Genomic DNA, 23,617 nt, shown 5'->3' with positions numbered 1-23,617 from the left:
CAGTGTTGGGAGTTTTCATACCAATAGCGATTGCTCTGTAACTTCAGCAAGGTCTACAAATAACCTGGAGGAGCACAGCAAGGGTTACCCGAGCACAGCCCGTGCATTGAGCGATAACCATAAATGTCACTTGCGGTCATAAACTGTTTGCAACAGTTTAAAGGCAGGAGCATATATTTTTTTTTCTGCAGGTTGAACCATTTTGAAGATCAGGTGGTAGGAGAGGTGATACCTGTGTACTTAGTTCTGCAATAACTATGCTTATAACATCAAAAGACAGACTTCTGTTAAAATTAGTATGTCTGGTTTAAAGTGGAGAATGTACAAGTCTGCTAATAGCTAGTCAAGAAGAGTATCATATTTTTTTGGAAATTACAGAAATAATGTTTGTGCTGCTCTTTGTATTTTGCAGTAAGATGTGTATGTATTGAAGTGCAGTGATTAACAGAAGTTTGTGATACAGAGAACAGATGAAACTTTCAGAAGCGGTCTGTACCAGAAGGTCTGCTTCTTCAAAATCTGGCCTTTAAGATTTATTTGAAACACTTATTCTTAGAAATCCTTCTCTCTCTCACACAAGAGTGTGTATTGGTATAGGAAATCAGTACGCACTACATGTTTGGCAACCCATGATTGTTCTTTACTTGCTACTTTTTAATTCTAATTTAATCTTCTCTTTTAAATCTTATCACTTTCCAATCTTTCATGAGTTTTTCAAGTGTATTTTGTCTCCCGTTTAAGGATATTTTTTGAACAGCAATCCAACCATGGTATTAAATTGCAGAGGATCCAGTCTTACAAGGTGATCATAGCTATGGTTAATGGGACTTCGAAACCAATCTGCCTCTCTGGGAAGCAGTAAGCTGTGGGATGAGTGGAGGCATGCAGCAAAGTGTTCTGTGTGGAACAGAAATTGACTGTGTAATATCAAGATCAGATTAAAAAAAAACAAACCCAGAACTTCCAAATATGAAGTAGTATTATTTATGCACCAGTCATCTTTTCCCCCTCCTGGATTGTAACGCGCATTCCTTTCCTGAGGAAAAGGAGGTGACCAGGTTTGCTATTTCAGCACATGGTTGCGTTTCTAAAGAATCCTGGGGGAAAATAAACAGCTGTCAGATGGATCTGTCTTTTCCCTCTTTATGCGACCAGAAATTCTTCTGTTGGCTTACTACTTTCTTTGACCATATGTACGTCATATAAACTGACACTGGGTGGTTATATATGTTTAAAGTCTGTGTTTTTCATGTTGTGTACTTCAGATCTTTGTTTGCTGCTGGATTACATTAACCAAGTATATGTATGTAGCTATAACTTATAATCATGGTTACATTGCATATGATGGGTTTCTCCTGACTCCATCTGTTTGACATCTTTTCAGAGTATGTGGATTTTCAAGTTTTATAAGACATAGCACCTTAAGTTTAGGCTATAACTCCTATTTATAGAGAAAAAAATCAATTTCCCTTTTGAGAAGTCTAATATTGCCTCCTTGAGTGATAAGTGGAAGATTGTGTTGTCCCAAAAACCTGGATTTTGAAAGTGCTCTTTGATATTTCAGCTTTTTAGTTGACTTAACAGTTCTTTGGGTTTTGGACATATGGTCTGAGTCCCTATAAATAGGGAAGGGAGCTTGGTGTTGGCACCATCGGTGACCCTCTAGTTATCGGCAGAGCTTCAGTGTTGTTCGGAAACATATAGAAGAACTGGTTTTAGTAAAGTAATCAAAACCGCATGGGAAGAGAATTGGTCATTGCGGCTGTATTGACTCCGTACAGTGTTGTGTAGCCCAATGATCTATTTCAGTTTTTTGAATGCTTTCTTTACTACTGTGGGCTTAAACCTTGTGCTGCATTCTCTTTAAAAGTTCTTTCACACTTTTGCAATTAATTGGGAACTCAGACTGTTCTGTTGTTCAGTTTTATGGAAGAAACAGCTCTTGAGCCTATAAATAAGATATTTTCCAACAGGCTTTATATCAGCCATTTTTTTTGGTCTCAGTAACTCGTCTTGTTCAGAAGATATTGTAGAATGTTTTATGTTTTCCAGGATATCTTCCAGAAATATAAGTCATCTGTTAGAGAAATTACAGGAGGTTAGTTGTATAGTGACATTGTATTCCTAAATAGTGTTTTAAGTTTCATTCTTCCAAAAATCACCTGTTTTATCAGAAGTTATGAGAAACTCTAGATCTTTAATCCTGGTTATGGATCATGCCTTCACGTACTGTAAGCTGACCTGCACACAGCTCAACCTGCACTATTATGCTTTTATTTGTTAACTCAAACATGTTGGCTGAGGGCAGAGCTGAGGATGGTGATTTCTCCTCCAGGCACAGAAATACCCTCCTTTTAGGGGAGCAGAGTGGATAGGAAATTATATTTTGCTTTTTATGGTTTACTCATTACATTCTGTTTCTAACTCAGACTACTGTAAAAGTGTCAGAACGTAGATTTTGTTGATGGAGTACGTGCTTTAGGTGAGGTACATATGGAAGGAAAATAGAACTTGTTAAGGGTAATTCCTCTAGTTCACCTTCTTGTTACTGGGTGAGTACAGATGTTGGAAGGGAAAATGGCATGGCCAAGTCAGGACTCATAAATTTGAGGTGATTATGCATGGGGCAGGTTGCCTGCCTTGAAAATCCACAGGCATATTGAAAACTTTAATCCCAAAACAAACAAGCTTTTTTTCCCCTTTTTCTTTTTTTTTTTTTTAACAGTTAATCTGTGGAAACGAATAATAGCAGAAATGCAATAAGAAGTCTGCATTTATTTGGGACTGTTTACTGTCACTCTGACAGCTACTTCTCAGTTCAGTTTACTTTTGAACATTCCTCATTACTGTGCTCTTCAAGTGAGACGGGAGGAATCCAGGCTGAAACACTATTTCAGTTGTGCTGTGCTTTAGTGTGTCTTTCCAATGTTGGAGAAGCATGCTCCTATGTGGTGTAAAGGCAAGCTAAATCCAGTCCGTGAATTAGTTGGTTTTTTTGTTTTGTTGTTTTTTGGGTTTTTTGTTTTGGTTTTGTGGGTAACTGTACCTTGCTGGTCTCTCGGTTCTCCAGAGATGCGGGAGACATAGTAATAGGCACAATTACATAGCTTAGTTAATGGGCTCAGATGCATCCAAGTGCCTCTTACAGGTATCTGCCTAGCCCATGCCTTAGATTAAGGACATGCAGCTCACTGGCAGGGTTACTACCTGACCCTTCTTTGACACTCTCTGTGTGTGTGTGTGTATATATATTTTTTCTTTAAATCCATGGAGGTATTCCTACTATGTTTCCAGTTCCCAAGGTTTTTCTATAATCTCTAGTAATGTGTTTTTTTACTTGCTGGAAACCTTTGGTAAATTATTTTGCAACTGTTCATCTCTCTGCTCGTTAAATGGAGAGGCTGATGCACAGTTGTTACCCTGTTGAGCAGTTCTGGGCAGGACATCTGCAAGTGGGAAAGTAGACTGAGTTTTATGTAGACACTAGAACATGGATAAAACTGTATTCCAGGAACCAAACATCATTTGTTTACCATTATAAGCCACTAGTTTTAAAGATACAGATTTTAATGGCATAATGTGGTACCATGCACAGATGTCTGATCTTACAGCTCGTTCCTACTCCAGAGAAGTCCACAGTACTTGAATCCAAGGACTAAATGTCAGCTTCCATGTGGATGTGAGCAATATCCTCAGTTTTGGCTTCTCTGAAGCTACTGTACTAGTGTCCACAACCCCTGGTAGAAATTATGTAGTAATCTCTGTCAGTGTTCATTCAAGATAAATAAGAACCATGTGGGTGTACGAGGAATGACTGCAGTTCTTTGTACTTCTTTGCCAACGTACAAGGAGAGAGGCCGCTGCTACTTAAAGCAGTCCTGCCATGGCAATTCCTGGCTGAGACCTTGCCAGGCAAGTCATTGAAGACAAAGGCTTTGGTTTATAGTTCTTATTACTGGAAATAAATCTTTATGGTGCAGTCAGATCCCTGATGGTAGCAGCACAAAACATGGAGTAAGAGAGTAAGATGTTTTGCTAAGCCTTCATTGGATTTCCTGATATGTTGTGTGCGCTCTATATGCAGTGTTGTCTTTCACAACTTGATCACTAAAGGGTTTCCTAATTTGCACTGGATATACTTTTCTTGGCCAAACCTGTGCTCTCTCAGGCTTGTTTTCAAAACAGAACAGCTGTTTTGTGAATGTAACTATCAGAAAGCTGTCTGCAGTGATTGCACTCTAGTAACTTCAGCACCCTCATACCTGGCATGAAGCTCTGAAGGGATTTTTTTTCATGCCTTCCTGTTTAACTTTAGTGTACGGTTTGCATTTCCTTTTTACACAAGCTGACTTCACTTGTGGAAATAAATGCCAAGCTTGGTAATCCCCTCCAGTGACTGCCAAGATGCCTCTGGCAGGCTGTGTGCTGGGGGAGCCCAGCCCTGTCAGGCAGCCTGTACCCTCTGCGGTGTGCCAGTGCCCTGCAAGTGTGGTGGGCTGTGACCGCCTGCTGTGTTCTTGGTTTCATATATGTTTGCGTTTTCAGGATGTTACTCTTTGCTGGAAAATACTACTGATAGTGTGTATTCATCCCCTCGTGTGAGAGGGATAGCCAGGCTTAAGAAACTGGATAGCTCAAGTCTACATATAAGACCATAGAGCAGAGCTCCTTAGGGTAGACACCCGGGTGGAGGGCAGGGCAGGGATTTGTGCCAAAGTGGATGGCGAAGCAGGAACAGTGTTGCTGCAGCTAGAATTCATTGTGGGGTTTTGCAAAGACTGAGAATTTTGCGGCTCGCTCGCTGGGGAGTACTGGGCCAGAGTGGTAACTAGGGTTCTGAGTAATAGCAGGCAGCTTTCTGCTGCTATGCCTAGGTCTTCATTGCACAGCTGGAGCCCTGGAGCCAGCACAGCGATGCCGCTGGGCCAGTCACTCAGCCTCTCAGTGCGACGTTTGCCTGTGACTCAGCCTGCAGTAAGGGCTCTGGTGCTGCAGTGATCCTCTGCACTGGCAGGGCTTTTGTGGGACCAAACCTGCTCCCACAGCAGGGGCACAGGGGGTGGCTGCAGCTAAAATAGATGTAGCCAGGCACATCCTGAAATGGAAACAGCACTTGGGTAAACTTACTCCCCTGGGATCTGTGTTGTACTTGCACATTAACACTCCTGTGAATCCATGAAAGTCACTTTGGATTTGTGTTACTAGGCACAAATGGGACAGGAGTTCTAAAGGGTTGTTGTACCTAAATATAGCAAACAAGGAATAGATTTTTCAAAGTGAATGACATTAAAAGGTTGAAAATAAATTAGCAGAAGTATTTGGTGGTCAGAAGCATTTCCTTCACTCAACTTCCACAGGAAGAAACAAATATCTCCCATGCTATGCTTAGTGGAACTCTGCCAGTAAAACTGGTGCAAGTTGTCATTTACATCTAAATAAAGTCACAGGAGCCTACAGAAATTACATTAATACTTTTGTAACGTCTCACTAGCTAGAAGAGAATGGTGCTGCTTTCCTCATTTGATTAATGATACCCTCTATAGCGTGCCAAGGTAACTATCATTTAATGCACTTTGCATTGTCACTTCATACACACTATAGACCCAATAAAAGCATGTTTCTCAGCTCTTTGGTCAGACACAGATTACTTTAAGAAAAAAACCACAAAACAAATGCCAACAAACAAACAACCCCACCACCTCCCCCAAAACCCCCAACAATGACTAAATAGTCTATAAAGAAACAATTCTAAATGGACTCTAAGTGCTATAATTACACTTCTACTGCACTTAAAAATTATTTAAGTACCACATGCACCTAGAATTCTGTGGTGCAGCAGAGACATGGAAATAAAGCCTTTTAAACCTCTTCATCTGTAATTTTAAAAATTGACCATTGACAAGTATGCTAAAAAGAAAACTTTTCCAATGTGAATAATACCTTTATAAAAATAGCCTCCTGTTGGTTCTGTGACTGTTTGCAAACCTGACTCAGGCAGTCTTCGCTAGATTGCTTTGTTGGCTGCGAGTGTAATACACGTTCTGTTGCAGTTTCACGTCAATATAAACTGCATTATTTGTCTCCTCAGCTTTCTCCGTTTTATATAGCTCAGGTTGAATTCCCTTATGATTTGGCACATCGTTCTCTTTCCTCCTGTTCCACAAAACTCAAGTAACATACCAGGCTCCATGGTGGATCTTGAAATACATGAACAGTGTGTAGGTGGAATCCCTTTGGGTTCCATTAAAAGAGAGTAACAGTATCCTATAAAGAATAGTAGGTTATTTTTTGCTTGCCAGGCTGTATTTGTACATTGATTTAATACTTTCTTTGACTTAGTGACTATGGGAGGAATCTGATGCAGCCTGCATTTTGTCATTGACATCATGTTGGCAAGTACAGATTTTTTTGAAATCTTTGCTGTTAGCATTCCTGAGGAAGGAGTAGGTGTGAAATATGTCTACTCCAAACCAAAATCCATGGTTATAGTCAGTGCTTGACTGGTCACCTAGGAAACTTTCAATAATGGGTTCACTTGGCTTGGTGATGCAGTCTGGTATGATCAGGTTTTTCCAGTTCCCTCTAATTTGAAAATGCAGTGCTTGAACAAAACATTAATCATAACTTAGTCTGTTCCATAGAGAAAATCCTATCTGCTGTCTTCAGTTCTGTTTTAGTCATAGTCTAAGATATCATGTTCTTTATTCATTCTGTGGTGACTCCTGTAGAATTACTTTAGATTGCGTGGCCTTTAGAATAAACGATTTTGAAGGTATTGAACCATTATTGCTGTGTTTATGTCTATTGGTGAGTCGGTGCATCTGTGAACACATTGCTGTGGAATCCTTTGTGGAGGTCTTCCTGCCCTTGAGATGTAGTCATGGGATTTTCTTCTGATTCTTGCCTACAAAAGACTGCTAGCACTCAAGTGAGAAAAAGATGGAGCTTTGAAAGCTGTCTTCTGAAAGGTCAGGGGTGTTCAAGTTAAATTGATTGAAGCATTTAAAATATTTCCAGTTTCTTCTTTGCTGTGTATTGTATTGCAGGAGTGGCAGTCTGGTTCAGTAGAGCCAGCGGTTAAAATCTTCACTTGGGCTGTTGAGCAAAAGGAGCCAAAGAAACAAACACAAAATCTGTGGCAGGGTATGAGAGAAATCGCAGAATTGTATGTGGTGGGCAGGGCAGGTAGAGATGATGTCTGTAGATGAAGAAGTTGGTCTGTGCCAAATAAAAACTGTAGGAGCCCTGCTGAAGGCACAGAAGATTGCACTGTTTGTTTTTTGTGGGTTGTTTTGTTTTGGGGTTTTTTTTTGAGTAGGTACTGGACACATGGTGCTGTCACTGCTTAAAGGTTACATCAGTTCAAGGAGTGACTGGATAAGAGCAAGGTCACAAAGTGGACCGAGTGCTTTGGAATATACAGAAACCCCATCCAGGCACGAAAACCCATAAACGGAGACTGGTAGAAAAAGCAGAGAAAGCATCATATATGCTTGTCTTATCCTTCCTTTTCCTCATGTAGGCTGTTATAGCTGCTGTTGAGGATGCACTAGCCAGACCACTGACTTGGTAGGGGTGTTCTTGGAAGTGACCTGTTGACTGTGCTGAATCTAAATATTATTTCAGTGGGAAAAAATATCACTGGCTCCTGAGTCTAATCTCCATAGTTTGCCTGCTGTGGCTATTTTAGACAGACTTGAATTTCATTAGAACATCTGGTTTTTTTATGTTGCTCTGCAAACTATGTCTGTGCTCCTACAGGTGTTTTTGCTTGACTGAGCAGAGGTACACGTGAAGTACCCTCGTACTTGGCTGAAGAGCACTGCATGAGTAACTAGCAAAGTGCATTTCTTCTACAAAGTGGGAAGTGGATCATCATCTTGAGTCTTAATTTTGCTGGTGTCAAATAAAACAAAATGGCAAGCACTGATTGATTTGAAGACACTCAGGATGAAATCTCAAGTGTCTGAAGACTGCTAAGTCCCTAGTAGCATTCAAGGTCAGGTTGGATGGGGCTCTGAGCAACCTGATCTAGTTGAAGATGTCCCTGCTCACTGCAGGGCGGTTGGACTAGTTGACCTGTAAGGGTCCTTCCAACCTACACCGTTCTATGATTCTGTGAAGTCTCTGGTGGTGGACAAGGCTGAAGCATTAACAGGAATGTTTTTCACAGAAGCCACTTCTAGCACATGTTACTATGCTGGTAAAGATAAGTCCAGAGGATGTTTTTTGGGAAAGTGAAGCAACAACAGGCACTGTGTCTGGAATGCTCAATACAGGCGATTAATTTTACTTTCTTGTAAGGATTGATCTCATGGGCTGTGTTTAGGGGACAGCTGTTGCTTGAACTCAGACCAAACTGGGGAACTGCAATGTGCTCTGGGATCCAGGCTGATTAAATACTTGGTGTTGGCTAGAGATACTGTCTTTCTCATAGCTTTGGATTATGTACCTCGATTATGCAGCATATTGCATATGGTGCTGAATGTTGTTTGGTAGTTTAATCGGGAAGCTGTTCAGTGGGAAATCATGGACTCATTTGAACTATGTCAAAAGCCTGGGGATGTGGAAAGGAAATAGGTTGCACGGTCATTGCCTGTATGCAGTAAGAGGGCAAAATTAGCATTGGTGTAATTTACGGAGGCCCTGAATAAAAAAAAAACAACCAACCTTACTCTTTTGTCTCTGCCCAAGGACTTAAAATCACTAAATACTGCCTGTTGGGGGGACTGTTTTTTTTTTTTCACCCTGTTTTCATGAAGAATATGAACCACTTGCTTTCAGGGGACTTACAAGGTTGGGTGAAGTTCTCTGGTACCGTTCAGTCCTGTGATAAGAGGTCACAGGATTAGCTCATACTCAATAGTAGTAAGTTATTTTTATTTTGAAAATTCCTTCCTGTCCAGTAGTCATAGTAGCTTTGTTTTCATGTATTGAGCTAGTTGTTTACAGAGTAGAGAGATTTTTTTTTTCCTTCCTCTTCCTGAGGATACTTTTAAATGCAGCACCCTTGTCCATAGCAGTTTTTGTTTGATAGTGTATTTGCCTCCTCTCTTTGAATGAGATGCAGGCAAGTCATAAAGCCCCCTGATCCAGTGCTACTAAGTGCATTTTTTTTGTTATAAACTGTGGCCTGGAAACACATTAATACATGTTCCTATGTTTTCTTCCTCAGATAAACTACTAATTTTTACTGTAGCAACTAAAGAAACTGATGGCTTTCACCGTTTCATGCGAACTGCAAAGCATTTCAACTACACAGTAAAGGTATTGTATGTTTTCCTACCAAATATTCATACTATACAGCCTTTAAGACAGAAGCAGTGCAATAGTAGCTGAGGTGGCGTTAGCCTCCTTGCGTGCTGGGGCAAAGTAAAACAGAGAGCTGGGGGGCGGGTAGGGCCCTGGCGCCTGGCCCTGCTGCTGTCCCTGTTGCGGACCTGCTGGTCCCCCTTCTTCCACTGCCTGAGGAACTTGTACAGGTTCGTAGCTACTGTGATCAGTGTCCTCAGTCACTTACAGGTTCTGTTATGATTTATCATACAGGCTTGCTTTTCACTGCAGCATATTTTGCTTGCATGAATACTTCTGGAAGCTGCACTGCACGCAGAGGGCTTTGGATGTCTCCTTCCTCCTTAAACGAGGCTGGATACCTGCTGCAGGGAAGGAAGGAGGATCACAACTGAAAGTTTCAATCTGTTTCCCAAGAACCTGTAATTCTTTGAAAGGAAAAATGTTTTTGTCATTCTTGCCAGCCTTTTCTGCCTTCCTTCACATCTCCGTATGTCACGTACTGAGGTTGGCCTCTGTGTGACCTTAGGAAAAAGGGAAGGCACTAACCTTGTAAACTTACCCCACAAATTCGTTCTGCAAGAGAAAATTCAGGAATTCAGGTGGTGTTATGAAATTTTCTGCTTACTTACCAGGGTGTCTACACTATAAACAGGAAACTATCTGAGTCTCTGAAGTATGACTTCTGCCACTGAACTTGGAAGACCGAAGAGAACCTTTCCTAATATGATAGTGCTGTATTAAAGCACCCAAGAAGCCTGACCTCTGGAAACATCCATTAGCTTTGCAGATTTGTCCAAAACATCGTGCAATGTAGTTCTTCCAGGTTTTATAAGTTCCAAAAATATGCTCAAAACCCACAAAAAGTTTAAGGATTTTTTTCTGGTTTTGAGATGTAATTTGCTACAGTGCTTGGCTAGGGAGGAATTTTGTTTAGCTGAATTTAGCAGATCGCTGTATATTGGGGAGCCTATCCTTTCCTTGTACAATGTGTTCTGGAGGGATTTTGGAAAGGCTGGAGCTTGCAATTTGTGTTAGCAATACCCTGATCCACCAAGGTCTTTTACACTTACTGTTCCTAAAGTGGCTATATTGGCTTTTAAAGGTCTCATTCAGAATGTTTTTCTAATACAATTTTTGAAACAATTGTTAGCTTTTTCTTTTTTATTTCCTGAAGGAGACACATTGAAATAAATGGTGGTAGCAGGCAGTTGCTCGATTCTTATTTGATTAAGAAATGTCTCTCTCGTGTTTTTGCAGTGATGTCATTGTGCTGAATGCTGCTTCAGACATGGAAAACTTATGATGCTGGGAATGCTGGCTTGCTATGCTTTAATGTGCTGCTTCTGCTTTAACATCTGTTTTCAGTAAGGGTCTGCTTCAAAAAGCCTCTTGTTTTTGGTTACTAGCAGAAAGTGCTTTTTTTCTTATTCCAGGTACTTGGAAAAGGTGAAGAGTGGAAAGGTGGTGAGCTGCCTAACTCTATTGGTGGAGGGCAGAAAGTTCGACTGCTGAAAGAAGGCATTGAAAGCTATGCTGATCAAGAGGACTTGGTTGTAATGTTTGTTGAATGGTGAGCAAACCTGGCTTGATGCCTTTACATCTTAGTCTGGGTGGGCATGCAAAAGTAGCTGCTGTGACATGCTGAAAGTTGCATGCTGCTTTTACCCCTCACTGTTTATTTGAGGGAGTTTGCTTCCATTTTTCTCCATTCATAAAAATAGTAGATCACTCTTGGAGCAATTGTAACTTTGTTAACAGACTTACAGATGTAAGTGTTGTTCATAGTTCTGCTGCCCGAGGGGGTAAAAAAATGTTATTGGGAGCTGACAGGCTTTTAGGCAAGTGTCCTCTCCCTGTTTGGCTGTGGTGAGGCAGGACGTGGCTTCGGGCTGGGAGGGTGGAATGGGGGAGGAGCAAAAGCAGCTCCAGAAATAAAGTGCCCAGTAGGGACCACAGCATGATCTTGTTCCATGAAGTAACAGTGATATGTAGGAAGCTGGAGAATGGGTCCCTGAGGAAAGGACTTAACAGGAGAACTTCTTTTACATGTTAGAGAACTGAAACAAGAGGCTTGGTGCCAGGTATACCCCTGGTGGCTGTGCTGTCTGTGTGATGGAAGGATGGAGAGACAGTGCTGCTGCACGTGCCAGATTATAGCTCATGGCACAGCTATGCTTGAACATCCTCACTGGAGGCCAAGTAGGTTTTTCCCTGTCATGGAGAACAGGGAGCTCAAACATTTTGAAATCCCACTTTTTCCATTACTTCCCTATGCTTTTTTTCTTCTGTGACAAGAACACGATCAGAGCAGCTAAGAATCCAACTCACTGCAGCTGCCAAGCTCTTCCATGCTAGTGTTAACCGGAGCAAGCTTACAGTTGTAAAAGAATCCCTGCAAGGAAGGTATGGGACCAAATCCCGAACTGGGGACGTGAAGCCCCGATTGCAGACAGGCAGCCTGGGGGAGGTAGCTGAGTGCAAGCTTGGAGAGGTTCATGCATGGGTTCACGCTGCTGTTACCGAGTCATGAATGACAGCTCCAGAATTTTCTTTCATCTTTTAACTTGCTTTCTAAATTTATTTATTTTTCAAATTTGATAGCTGAAGAATTTTAGGGACCCTTTTGCAAGTTAGAGATTTGGCAGGATTTGTACAGCAGGCATCACAAGAGAAGGTGGTCTGACAGGGGTATTTGCTGGAAGGTTCCTTTGTTGTTTTGTGTAAGTTAAGAGTTTAGGAGAGTTGGAGTAGCCTGCTAAACTGGTAGCAAATTTAAAGATGCCAATCGGTTTTCTTTTTTAATGTTACCTCTTGTGATAAGTAGAAGATAGAGCTAGAAAGCCAATGTCTAAATCATCTTAACCAATTTATGAACAAACCTTATAATGGAAATATTACACTGCATATTTTCTTTGTACACTTAATTGACAGTAAAAGTAACAGAGTTTGAATGTACATGTTCAGTTTTAGGTGTGTTTTTTTTGTTATTGACTCGATGACTTTAGCATTCGGTAAGTGGAGAAAAGTATCTTTCTAAAAGTAAATGTATTGCATGCTTGTTCATAGTGTTATTCTACTGATCATGCAATAACTGAAACTTTTAAATATTAATGTGGGAGATTATTTTGTTCTTTAGTAAATGCTCAGATGAATCAAATGTTTCCCAAATATTTGCTACTTATATTGAATTTCTTTGTTTTCAAATTTATTATCTTGATTCATCACTGTTTTCCCCCTATATCGTAAAATATGCAAATTTGTTATCAAATTTGGGTGTAGCTCAAATTCTTCTCCAACTTAATTTATTCTCTCGAGGGACAGGCTGTCTGCTGGTATGGATGAGAGAGTACAGAGGACCATGTGTGTTGAAGTGGCGATGCCATAATCTTTCTTGCCATGAAAAATCACAGGATTTAAGGCCTCCCAAGTTCTTGAGGTCTGTAATCCCAAGTACATATTGATTTGAAGGCAGTGGACCTGATTCCAAATAGGGAAAAAAGTAGATTGCTGATTCTAGCATTATGCTTTAATTCTAATGAGCTTTTTTGTTTCCTGGAATCCTGGTTTGCAATTTAAATGTTAATCAATGTAGCAGTAAGTTTGGAAAAGACAAATATAGTGAACTTCTTTTCTTTTTCAAGTGTTTTTCATTATGTTCATTGTGAAGCACTTGGAGTATTAATCTTGGGTGGAAGGAAGTGTCTGGTTTACTTACTGTAACTGGTGAACTGTTCACTTAAGCTTAGCTTCTCGCCTTTTTTTGAGCAGTTTTTTAATATGGCTCACAATTCTGGAAATAGTTTGAAGTTCTGTGAACAGCTTGTGTCTAGGTACAGATAGAAAAATGCTTTGCCCGCAGATGGAATGCTATTTAAATTAGGCTTGTTTCTGCAAGAGCTAACCCCTGGTTTACTTTGGACCATTCTAGGTTGAACTGGCTAATAGCCAGTGTAGACGGGATAAAATGGTGGATTGTTCTGATTGTTCATCCAGAGCTCCCAGAGCCATCTATTTTATCATGGAAGACTTTTGAAGCCTCTCAGCACTTTTCTTTTTTTTTTTTTTGTTTTGTTTAACATTTGTTAGTAAGTGAGGGATAATTAAATTTTCGATGTATCTTGAAATGGTTGAAGTGTGATCCTGGTGGGCATACAGTGTAAATGACAAAATGGCTGTGTGGCTGAACAGTCCAGTTAAATACGATGAAATATGGGACCTGAGTTGCAGAGACTAAGCCCTCTCTTGTTTGTGTTTTGAGCTCCAGTAGTAACATGTCCTTGTTGTTATAAAAGTTGTGGATATAGAAGTTACGTGTTCAATTCTAGAGGCGCTGAGCCACCCTTGCCATTTCCCTGTGTTGCTGGGAGCACTGAATGTGTAGCCAGGGTGCTTTGCTACTGCAGAAGGGGAGGAGGGATGGGTGGATTCCAGCCCCAAGCATCTGCCATCTGGGAGCTTCAGGAAATGGGATTGGAGTGGTGGAAACTTTCTGGTGTGGGGTTTGGGTTTTTGTGTGGTGTTTTTTTTTCTTCTTTTTCTTTTTCCTTGCTTTCTACTTAATTGGAAGGATTTATGAAGAATACATAAGAGTATCTGAGCTTTTCCAGCTTGCCAAGGCAGCCTGCTTTTTCCTGGATATATCCACACTTTTTCTCCCCTGTCAAATTTTGAAGCCCCATTTAAAGTAATTCATGTGCATCACCCATAGAAAGAGTATAAACTGTCAAGAATAGCCCTGGGACCCATTTTGTGATGGTCTTAGTGGTACAGACCTGAGGTGAATCCTCCCTTACAGTAGGAGTTGAGTGCTAGGTAGGCTGAACATAATCCGACATAGCAGATAAGCAAGACAAACGATGGATTTATAGGTTTTAGTTTGACTCTGTAAGTTTTCCTGTTGCCTGGAAAGATAAGCAGGAGCCTCATAAAGCAGCTAACAGGGAGACTGGCAGTGAGGGTGGAAGCCTGGGTAGAGGTGTGGTGGCAGTACTTGAAAAAAGAGGGCCACGAAAATTAGTGGAAAATGTAGGTCCATGCTGGATTCCTACTCCTGCATAATATCCATTAGTGTGTAAAGTTTACAATAATTGGTAATGCAGTTTAGCAGCTCTGTACTGTGCTTTGTATGATAAACTGTGCTGTATTAAGTAGCACAAGCAGAGCCGGTGGCTAGCCCAGCATGTTGCTCAACTTTGGCTTTCTTTTCCAGAATGACAGTCCTTGGAAGCAATGTTCCAGGGGTGTTTGGTTCCTTCCTGCAGCTGTAAGTCATTGCAGCAGCACTAACCTGATCAAAGAGGAGAAGCACAGCCTGCCATAAGCTATTAAGTTAAAGCCTCAGACAAATCTCTGTTTTTGTCTGTCTTCAACTTGTCTCTTGTTTCTTGCTTGTTCTTCAGGCTCATTCTGGCTTTGAATCAGGCTACAGCAATTGAATGGAAAAGGGAGGGAATTGTACTTGTGTATATTTGGGCAGAAATAAGCAGTTTTTGCAAAACTGGGGAAGCTCCAAAATGTACAGTATTTTTTTCATACATTCTTCTGCCAAAGTTACAGAAAAACAAAGCAGTGAGAGTTTTCGGAAACCCGCTTACTTTATATAGACTACATAACACACTTCCTCGCCAGGGTTCATACTTTGCTCTGCAGTGGAAATCTTCTCTTTTCCATTTATAAGCCAGCTGTTGTTCAGTTCTTTTAGGACGTTTGAAGTAATTTCAGAACTGTAATAAAGAAGTACCAGAAGCCAGTAATGGTTGATCTGTTGGCACTGTTGCTAAGTAATATACTGCAATGCAAAAAGTTCTGTGTACTGCAGGCAGGGGTACCGCTGTCGTCCTCCTTAGCCCAGCCAAAATACTTTGCAAGAACAAAATCTTGGTCAAGGTTAGACCTTTTGATTTTTTTGGTAGCTGTACCATTCCTTTGCCCTATATCAGGGCTGATGATTTTCCATTACTAAGGTAGGTGTGTGGAATAAGAATATACCTGCATTCAGATGAGGAAGCTGTGAGGCTGAGATGCTGCCTTTAAATCCAAATATCCTGCTTCCTCAGCCAAAGGCTAATCTATGGCGTGCTTCCAATATTACTGTCATGGTTTCATGCTGTGTAAAATGAACCTTGAAGTGGTTTGCACGTTAATGCTTTTATATGTAGATGTCAGGTACAAACAAAAGATACTTTGAAGAATTTAATAATTTATACATGTTTTGAGGTTTTGGTTTGGGAATTTTTTTTCAGAGGCATTGATCTAGATATGGTTCAACAACAGGAAACCACTAGGTTTGTGATACTACATTTGTACATGACCTTTGCCAAACCTATGTGTGTTTGTTTCTGTTTTGGGGTAGTGCTGACCTTCAGCTGTGGGTAACTGCTGTTTTTAGAGATGAGCCCTCCACCTTTAGGTCTTTGTCCTCAGTAGGAGTTGGGAGTCAGATCTGATGAACACATAAAGGTAGGTGAAGCTTTTCGTAAGGAGATATTGTGAAGTTTAGAGCCTTCTGAAGTCTTCATGAGATTAAAGAGGTTAAAGGAGAAATCTGTATATTGTCAGCATGTAGCACAGTTTAAGCTTAGGGGCAACTAGACTTTATTGAGAAATATCTAAGTACATTCTTGATAAGGCTTTTCAGGAGAAAGTCAGTGCTGTTGTGTTTTGGAACAGATCATCTAGAGCTTCCCAGGGAGAGTCACCTAAATCATCTTTCAGTCTTACTCTATTTCATCTGCTAAGTTTTAATATTTTTTTTTGTTTGTGTTGTTGTTGTTCTTAAACACATAAACAGATTTCTAAAGGACAAAATATATTTTTCACTCAAAATACATGACGTGAATTTCAGGTAGACAAGATATGAAGGAAAAAGAATGTCCAAAATGTGGAAGGTTAAAAAAACCCACAAAACCAATGTAAATAGAAGAGGAAACTGTATTGGATAAATAGTATTGATTGAAGTTTTTTCTCCTGGAAGGGTATAGGACTTTTACATGGTGGTAAAACATGATCTAAGGAGTCCTTTTTGAGAATAAAAGGACTGTCTGTATGATTTTTAAAATTTGAATAGTCCAGCTACTTGTTGTTTTGAACACAGAAGCATTAAAATTAAACTAGTCTAATGGATATCTTTTCATCTTTTTCAGCTATGATGTTATCTTTGCGGGAGGCCCAGAAGAACTGCTAAAGAAATTTCAGGAAACTAATCATAAAGTGGTGTTTGCAGCAGATGGACTAATTTGGCCAGATAAAAGGCTGGCTGACAAGTATCCTGCTGTCCGGAGTGGAAAACGATTCCTGAACTCAGGAGGCAAGTGTAATTCTTGAACACAGTAAACTCTTGAACTTGAACATGACTCATTTCTGTTATCTGTTTTATGTATTTGTACGTGGAACTGTTCCTGAATTCCGCAAGTATAAAATCAAGGGCTAGATTTGCTGTCTTCCTCTTCCCCTCTCCCTCCCCACTTGAATAGCTCCTCTTCTGTGCTCAAGAATAGTTCTCATTCAAACTTGCTTAGTATTTGTTGGCAATAATTTGTAAAAAGCAGGTAAATAAAGTAACAGCGCAGCAAGCAACTGTGCATTGTAATGAAATGCTGTGCAGGGATGACTCAGTTGCTACTGATTGTGTCGACTTCAGAAACAATCTAGTGTACAAGCCCAGTCAAAGCAGTACATGCTATTTATAGGCAGAGTTTAGCTTGGTCACAGAATTTCCTCACTTGGCTACCTTGTTCTTGGGGATCTCTGTATACAATGTAGATGTGCTCGTAACTCTGTCTGGCCTGTCAACATAGCTTAGGCAGTTCATTCAAAGAGAAGTGTGAGTTACTCCTGTTAATCTCAATGACATGTTAATTCTGGAGTCCTCTTTAAAATGACAGCTTAGGTAATAATTTTGCAGTTGATTAATACAGCACTGACACTGATATTGTTTCTATAGAGCACAGTATGTCACTTCTCCTAGGTACGTGGTCCTGGGCAGAGTGTAGATCTGGCAGTGTCCCTGTTCCTTTCTCTCTTCTTTACCTCACCTATTTGCTCTTTTTTTTTCTCCCTTTTTTTTTTTTTCCTTCCTTAAACATTAATGTATATTGGATTTGAATTGAATTGTCTTTGTACTTTTGGCAGTATTAGGTTCAGGCTTCTCTGCCAGCAAGAAGCGATTGATGAAACTTTTTCCACAGATGGGCTTCATGGGAACAGTAGGGGTTTAATCTCATACTTTGGGGTTCTCAGGACCATCCTAAAAAGATCTGTTTCCTATTTTCTTTTTCCTTAAAATAGCATTAGTATTGTCGTGGTTTAACCCCAGCAAGTGGCTGTGTGATTTAAGCCCCACACAGCTACTCGCTTATTCCCTCTGGTGGGACGGGGGAGAGAATTGGAAGAGTAAAAGCGAGAAAGCTCGTGGGTTGAGATGAAGGTGATTTAATAAGTAAAGCAAAAGCTGTGTGCACAAGCAAAGCAAAACAAGGAATTCATTCACTCCTTCCCATGGGCAGGCAGGCGTTCAGACATCCCCAGGAAGCCAGGGCTCCATCACATGTAATGGTTACTTGGGAAGACAAATGCCATCACTCCAAATGAACCCCTCCTTCCTCCTCCTTCCCCCAGCTCTATATGCTGAGCATGACGCCATGTGGTGTGGGACATCCCTTGGGTCAGTTGGGGTCAGCTGTCCCAGCCGCGTCCCCTCCCAACCCCTTGTGCTCCCCCAGCCCACTCGCTGGTGGGGTGGGGTGAGAGGCAGAAAAGGCCCTGACTCTGTGTAAGCCCTGCTCAGAGGAACGAAAACATCCCTATGTTATCAGCACTGTTTTGGTCACTAATCTAAAACAGAGCCCCATGCTAGCTATTAGAAAGAAAATTAACTCTATCCCAGCCAAACCCAGCACAGGATAAAAATGATCCTTAATTATGAACTCTAAAACAGAACTGGTATGTATCACAGGAAGAAAACTGGATATTGAGCCAAGATGTATGAATTTCATGCTTTTCCTTTGCTGGCACCAAAGAGTCAGAATGAAGTCCCTGACTGGTAGACAGCATTGGCAGAGTAGTGCTTTTTATGGAAATAACTTATGTGTGTCTGATATTGCAGGCTTTATTGGTTATGCTCCATATATAAATCGTATTGTGCAGCAATGGAATCTGCAGGATAATGATGATGACCAGCTGTTTTACACCAAAATCTATGTTGACCCATTGGCAAGGGTAGGTAGTAACTAACTTTTTTGTTTCTTTCTGCTTGAAATAACATGCCTCTCCTCATAAAACATCAGGAGATAAAAATAACAGGAATGCTGTCTCTTTATTCCGGAGTGCCATGTTGACGGTTGTGTTTGCTCACCGGAGGTTCCTACTGTCGGAGTGATGAACAGGCTTCCAAAGGGTCATGACTTGATATATTATTTCAGGCTGTCTGCAGACCCAGGCAGGTTGTTCTTCGTTGTTAGAAATAATAGCTCTGAGGTATATGATTGGACACATTCATCTCAATGAGGGTCCCATGTATTTGGCAGTTTGACAGCTGGAAAATGTGGCATTTTTCCAGGGTGTCACTGCAATACTTGCTGATCCAGTGTGTTATATTTTGGCTTACTGCCATTTCAGATCCTGCCTGCAGCTGCCTCTCACTCCTAGCTTTTTGGGCAGATACATTCAATGAAGCTGCATTGTAAATTTTTGTGAAGACCTCTGTGTGCCCTAGCTTAACAAAATTCTGTGCTGAGTAGCCGCGTTAAAGCATGATAGATATCAGAGGCACGGCCCTGATGCTGGAAAAAGAGGACTAAGGGAAGTTAACAACGCATCGATGCAAAAAGACTTTTAGAAACTGACATTGCAGAATTTTGAGGTTGATTTTGAGCATTTGTATGCTTAAGTCAGATGTGAAGTTTCTGAAACACATATATGTTTTTCTATTAAGTTATGCCTGAAACACCAGGCATGTTTAGATACAGATACAGAAATAGAATAGACTAGAATATTTCAGTTGGAAGGGACCTACACCATTCCTCTAGTCCAACTGCCTGACCAATACGGGGCTGACAAATAGTTAAAGCATGTTATTAAGGGCATTGTGAAAATGCACCTTAAAAACTTGACAGACTTGGCGCATCGACCACCTCTCTTGGAAGCCAGTTTCTGTGTCTGTCCATTCTTTCAGTAAAGAAATGCCTCCTAATGTCCAGTCTAAATCTCCCCTGGCACAGCTTTGAACCATTCCCATGCATCCCATCACTGGATCCCATGCAGAAGAGATGAGCAGCTCCCTCTACAGTTCCCCTCCTCGGGAAGCTGCAGAGATCAATGAGGTCACCCCTCAGCCTCCTTCTCTCCAATCTAGACAAGCCCGAAGTCCTTAACTGCTCCTCATTGGGCATTCCTTCCAGCCCTTAATGTCTGAGTTGATTTTTATGCAAGTCAGATGCTAGATATGCAATTGAAAGGACAGTGTGTAGAGACATTAAAGCTGACTGTGCACCAAAGTCAAAAGTAATGTAATTAGCTGTCTAAACAAAGATTTTCTTGTAGGCAAAAAAAATGTGTACCTCTGCACAGTGCACTACTGCACTGTGATTCAAAACACCCCCATGGTGCTGAGCTTGGGTACTGTACTACACATTAGCCCTAATTGCCTGATTGCTTGCTGCTGCTGCAGTATAACTGTAACGTTATCGTAAAAACATTGGCTTTTAGAATGCCTCAACATCTTTGCCACTTTTATTTCAGGAACACGTTAACATTACTTTGGACCACAAATGTACAATTTTCCAGACCCTAAATGGAGCTGTTGGTAAGTGTATTATTTGCACGTTGTGTTTTATTAATTGTTATTAACACTTTCTTTGCTTAACCATAAATATAATTCCCTAAACATATGCTTGTTTTAAAGAAGTATTTGGATGGGTAAACCCAATTACCAGATTAGTTACAGGTCTTCTGGGTTTAATATTAATTGATTTCTCCCATTGCTAAAATATTTGATTTAAGATGGAAACAATAGTTTTCAATAAATGGAGTTAGCAATAAAGTTAAGAACCATTTTTCTATCTGCCTTTCACAAACTTAGTTATAGAAGTAAGATTGGTAATCAAAATTGCATTTTAGATGTTCTTAAGGAAATGGCTATACATGATGAAATAGTATATTGAATAATGTGGAATTTCCTTTATTTAATTGTCCTGAATTTAAATTGAAAAATAGTATCTGTGCAGAATTCCTTTCTTACCCTTAACCTCTGATTATGGAACAACTCTTTATAATCAGATTTATCTGGAATAACTATGATTTCTCTATAGATAACATTTGCATAAAATAAGTTTTATTTTTAAAGCAGGTTTTATTCAGACTGAAGGCTACTGATGGCAAATGCTGAAGTTTGATGTAACCTTATTTCGCATAAAGAGCTCGAGATCTAGTTAAAACAATGAACAAAAGCTTCCAAATAAGTAACATTGGCAACATACCCAGCTGTTGCTATCATTGTATCAGCAAGAACTTAGACTCTGAAATTCTAGCTTTTATTTATAAACTGTTATCACTGTATGACCTTTGTTGATTTTCAGATGAAGTCCTTTTGAAATTTGAAGAAGGAAGAGTGAGAGCAAGGAATTCAGTGTATGACACATTACCGATCACCATTCATGGAAATGGTCCAACTAAAGTGAGTGACAGTTTGTTTTTATTTTTGTACAAAGAGGGCAATTTTCAATAGACGCAGAAACAATGGTGGAAGAGTCTGAAACATTTGTAGCACACCACCACTGTTCGTTTCCAATTAATAAGGATTGCAATGATAAAAAACCCTATTCTAATAGCTCTCTCCGTCATGTTATTCTGCTATCACTGTAACTTGATATTGCTGCTGAAACGACTCATATGCTCCCAAATTCATTGTAGCATGGGATATTAGAAGCGAATAAACTTACATTAATTTGTTCACTGTCACAAAACAATTCTTGAAGCTAACAAAGAAAGTCTATCTGTTTATTAAATGGTAATCAGAAGAATAGGTTTCAGGGAGAGAAAAATCTAACCAAGAGTCACAGGCTGGGGTACAAAGCAGTACACACTTGATCCTACTGCAGACCTTGATATGTGTTGGCACATAAAAAGATGTATATAGGCAAAAATATGTGTGTGTGTGCATATATACACACACGGCTGGCTTTTGTTATTGCATCTTCAGTGTCATTGATCACTGCCGGCAATTTACCTGTGGCTCATGAGCTTTGGGTTCATGGTAGAGCACTGTCTGCCCTGTGAAACTGCTGTTTTGGCAGCTTCTGTCCATGTGTGAGGATTCAGTAGTCCAAAGGACCTGGCACGGTTTTTCTGAGAGAAATGGCTACGTTTTAGTCACCTGGCAGTTGCATTTTTTTGTTACATGGCAAAGCAGTGTAAAGATGTATCATTTCTAATAGTCTCTGTTGGTGGAAGGATTGGGCATGGCTTCTTTCTAAGTTCTTCTGAATACATGTTCCTTACTGTAGCTCCATATTTTCAGGCAAAATACCTCCCAGGAGAATGAAATAAAGCTTGAAACTCATTACTACACCAAAGACTGCGTCTTCTTAGTTTTTGTACTGTATTTCATCTTTGGAATGAGTGACTATAATGATGCTGAGCCCAGAGAGTGGTGGTGAAGGGAGTCAAATCCAGTTGGCGGCCAGTCACGAGTGATGTTCCCCAGGGCTCAGTGTTGGGGCCAGTCCTGTTCAATATCTTCATTGATGATCGGGATGAGGGGATCAAGTGCACCCTCCGTAAGCTTGCAGACAACACCAACTTGTGTGGAGTGTTGATCTGCTGGAGGGCAGGAAGGTTCTGCAGAGGGACCTGGACAGGCTGGATTGTTGGGCCAGAGACAACGGTATGAGGTTCAACAAGGCCAAGTGCCAGGTCCTGCACTTGGGTCACAACAACCCCATGCAACACTACAGGCTTGGGGAGGAGCGGCTGGAGAGCTGCCCAGCAGAGAAGGACCTGGGGGTGCTGGTTGACAGCCGGCTGAACATGAGCCAGCAGTGTGATCAGGCGGCCAAGAAGGCCAACAGCATCCTGGCTTGTATCAGGAACAGTGTGGCCAGCAGGAGTAGGGAAGCAATTGTGCCCTGTAGTCAGCACTGGTGAGGCTGCACCTTAAATACTGTGTTAATGTTTTGGGCTCCTCTCTATAAGAAGAACATTGAGGTGCTGGAGCGTGTCCAGAGAAGGGCAACAAAGTTGGTGAAGGGTCTGGAGAACAAGTCTGATGAGGAGCAGCTGAAGGAACTGGGGTTGTTTAGTCTGGAGAAGAGGAGGCTGAGGGGAGACCTTATCACTACCTGAAAGGAGGTTGTAGTGAGGTGGGTGTTGTTCTCTTCTCCCCAGTAACTAGCGACAAGTAACTAGGACAAGAGGAAATGGCTTCAAGTTGCATCAAGGGAGGTTTATATTCAATATTAGGAAAAATTCCTTTACTGAAAGGGTGGTCAGGCATTGGAACAGGCTGCCCAGAGAGGTGGTGGAGTCACCATCCCTGGAGGTGTTAAAAAGATGTGTATATGTGGCACTTAGAGACATGGTTAGGAGGCATGGAGGAGGCATGGAGGTGTTGGGTTGATGGTTGCGCTTGATGATCTTTTCAAATCTTTATGATTCTATGATTCTATGCCTTTATCTGTTTGGCTTATAACTACTCAGAAATGGTGAAATATATGACCAATTTCTTCCATGTTGCTACAGTTACTTTGCCTCAACTCTATCCTCAACTTACCTATCATCACTGGCTTTGTCGGCACTTTGCCAATGAAAAGAAAGGTTCTGTATTTTGCAGTTGGGCAAGCAGTTTTAGGTTGGAACTCGTTATACTAATCCACAAGTTCATTAATCAAAACTCAATCTCTGCATATAGTGATGTAGTTTTAAAAACAGGAAACTCTTGCTCTATATCCCTTTGTCAATGTGATTAGATTCTTCTGTTTTAAACATAGAATAGGACAATAATATCATGGGATTGAAAAAAGTTTTCACTAGTTAGTAAATAAACTATTGTGAAAGTAATTCCCAGAATTAACTCCAAACAGTAAACGTTTTTATTTATAAGAATGTTCTGTTTTATATTTAATCTCTTTAGTTTGCAGATTAGTAAATAACATCAGTCAGAGACACTACTTCAAAAAGGATGCTAAATTATCCCGACATCCTAACATGTATTTTTTGATTCCTCAGCTGTAATGGCTTTTTTGTGAAGTATTCATTTTTTTTTGGTAGACTTTATTGTACATCCCTGAAACTGAGTTCAAGCAATTCTATGTATGCTCTGGCTAGAATG

General features: G+C 40.6%; 1 protein-coding gene across 2 annotated transcripts in view; it reads left to right on the top strand.

Annotated features, from left to right (window-relative positions):
* The window catches only part of PLOD2 (procollagen-lysine,2-oxoglutarate 5-dioxygenase 2), a 56,249-nt gene that overhangs the window by 8,394 nt on the left and 24,238 nt on the right, over nucleotides 1-23,617 (top strand). For both annotated transcript variants that reach the window (XM_075098877.1, XM_075098878.1), the window contains exons 2-7: nucleotides 9,176-9,267; nucleotides 10,728-10,864; nucleotides 16,437-16,600; nucleotides 18,398-18,510; nucleotides 20,032-20,095; nucleotides 20,868-20,965. In XM_075098877.1, the coding sequence (XP_074954978.1) occupies nucleotides 9,176-9,267; nucleotides 10,728-10,864; nucleotides 16,437-16,600; nucleotides 18,398-18,510; nucleotides 20,032-20,095; nucleotides 20,868-20,965 (668 nt within the window). The remainder of the gene's footprint in view (nucleotides 1-9,175; nucleotides 9,268-10,727; nucleotides 10,865-16,436; nucleotides 16,601-18,397; nucleotides 18,511-20,031; nucleotides 20,096-20,867; nucleotides 20,966-23,617) is intronic.

This window comes from Phalacrocorax aristotelis, chromosome 7 (assembly GCF_949628215.1).
Source record: "Phalacrocorax aristotelis chromosome 7, bGulAri2.1, whole genome shotgun sequence".
NCBI lineage: Eukaryota > Metazoa > Chordata > Aves > Suliformes > Phalacrocoracidae > Phalacrocorax > Phalacrocorax aristotelis.
Note: the sequence above shows the minus strand (reverse complement) of the source record. Positions and strands in the feature narration are given on the sequence as shown.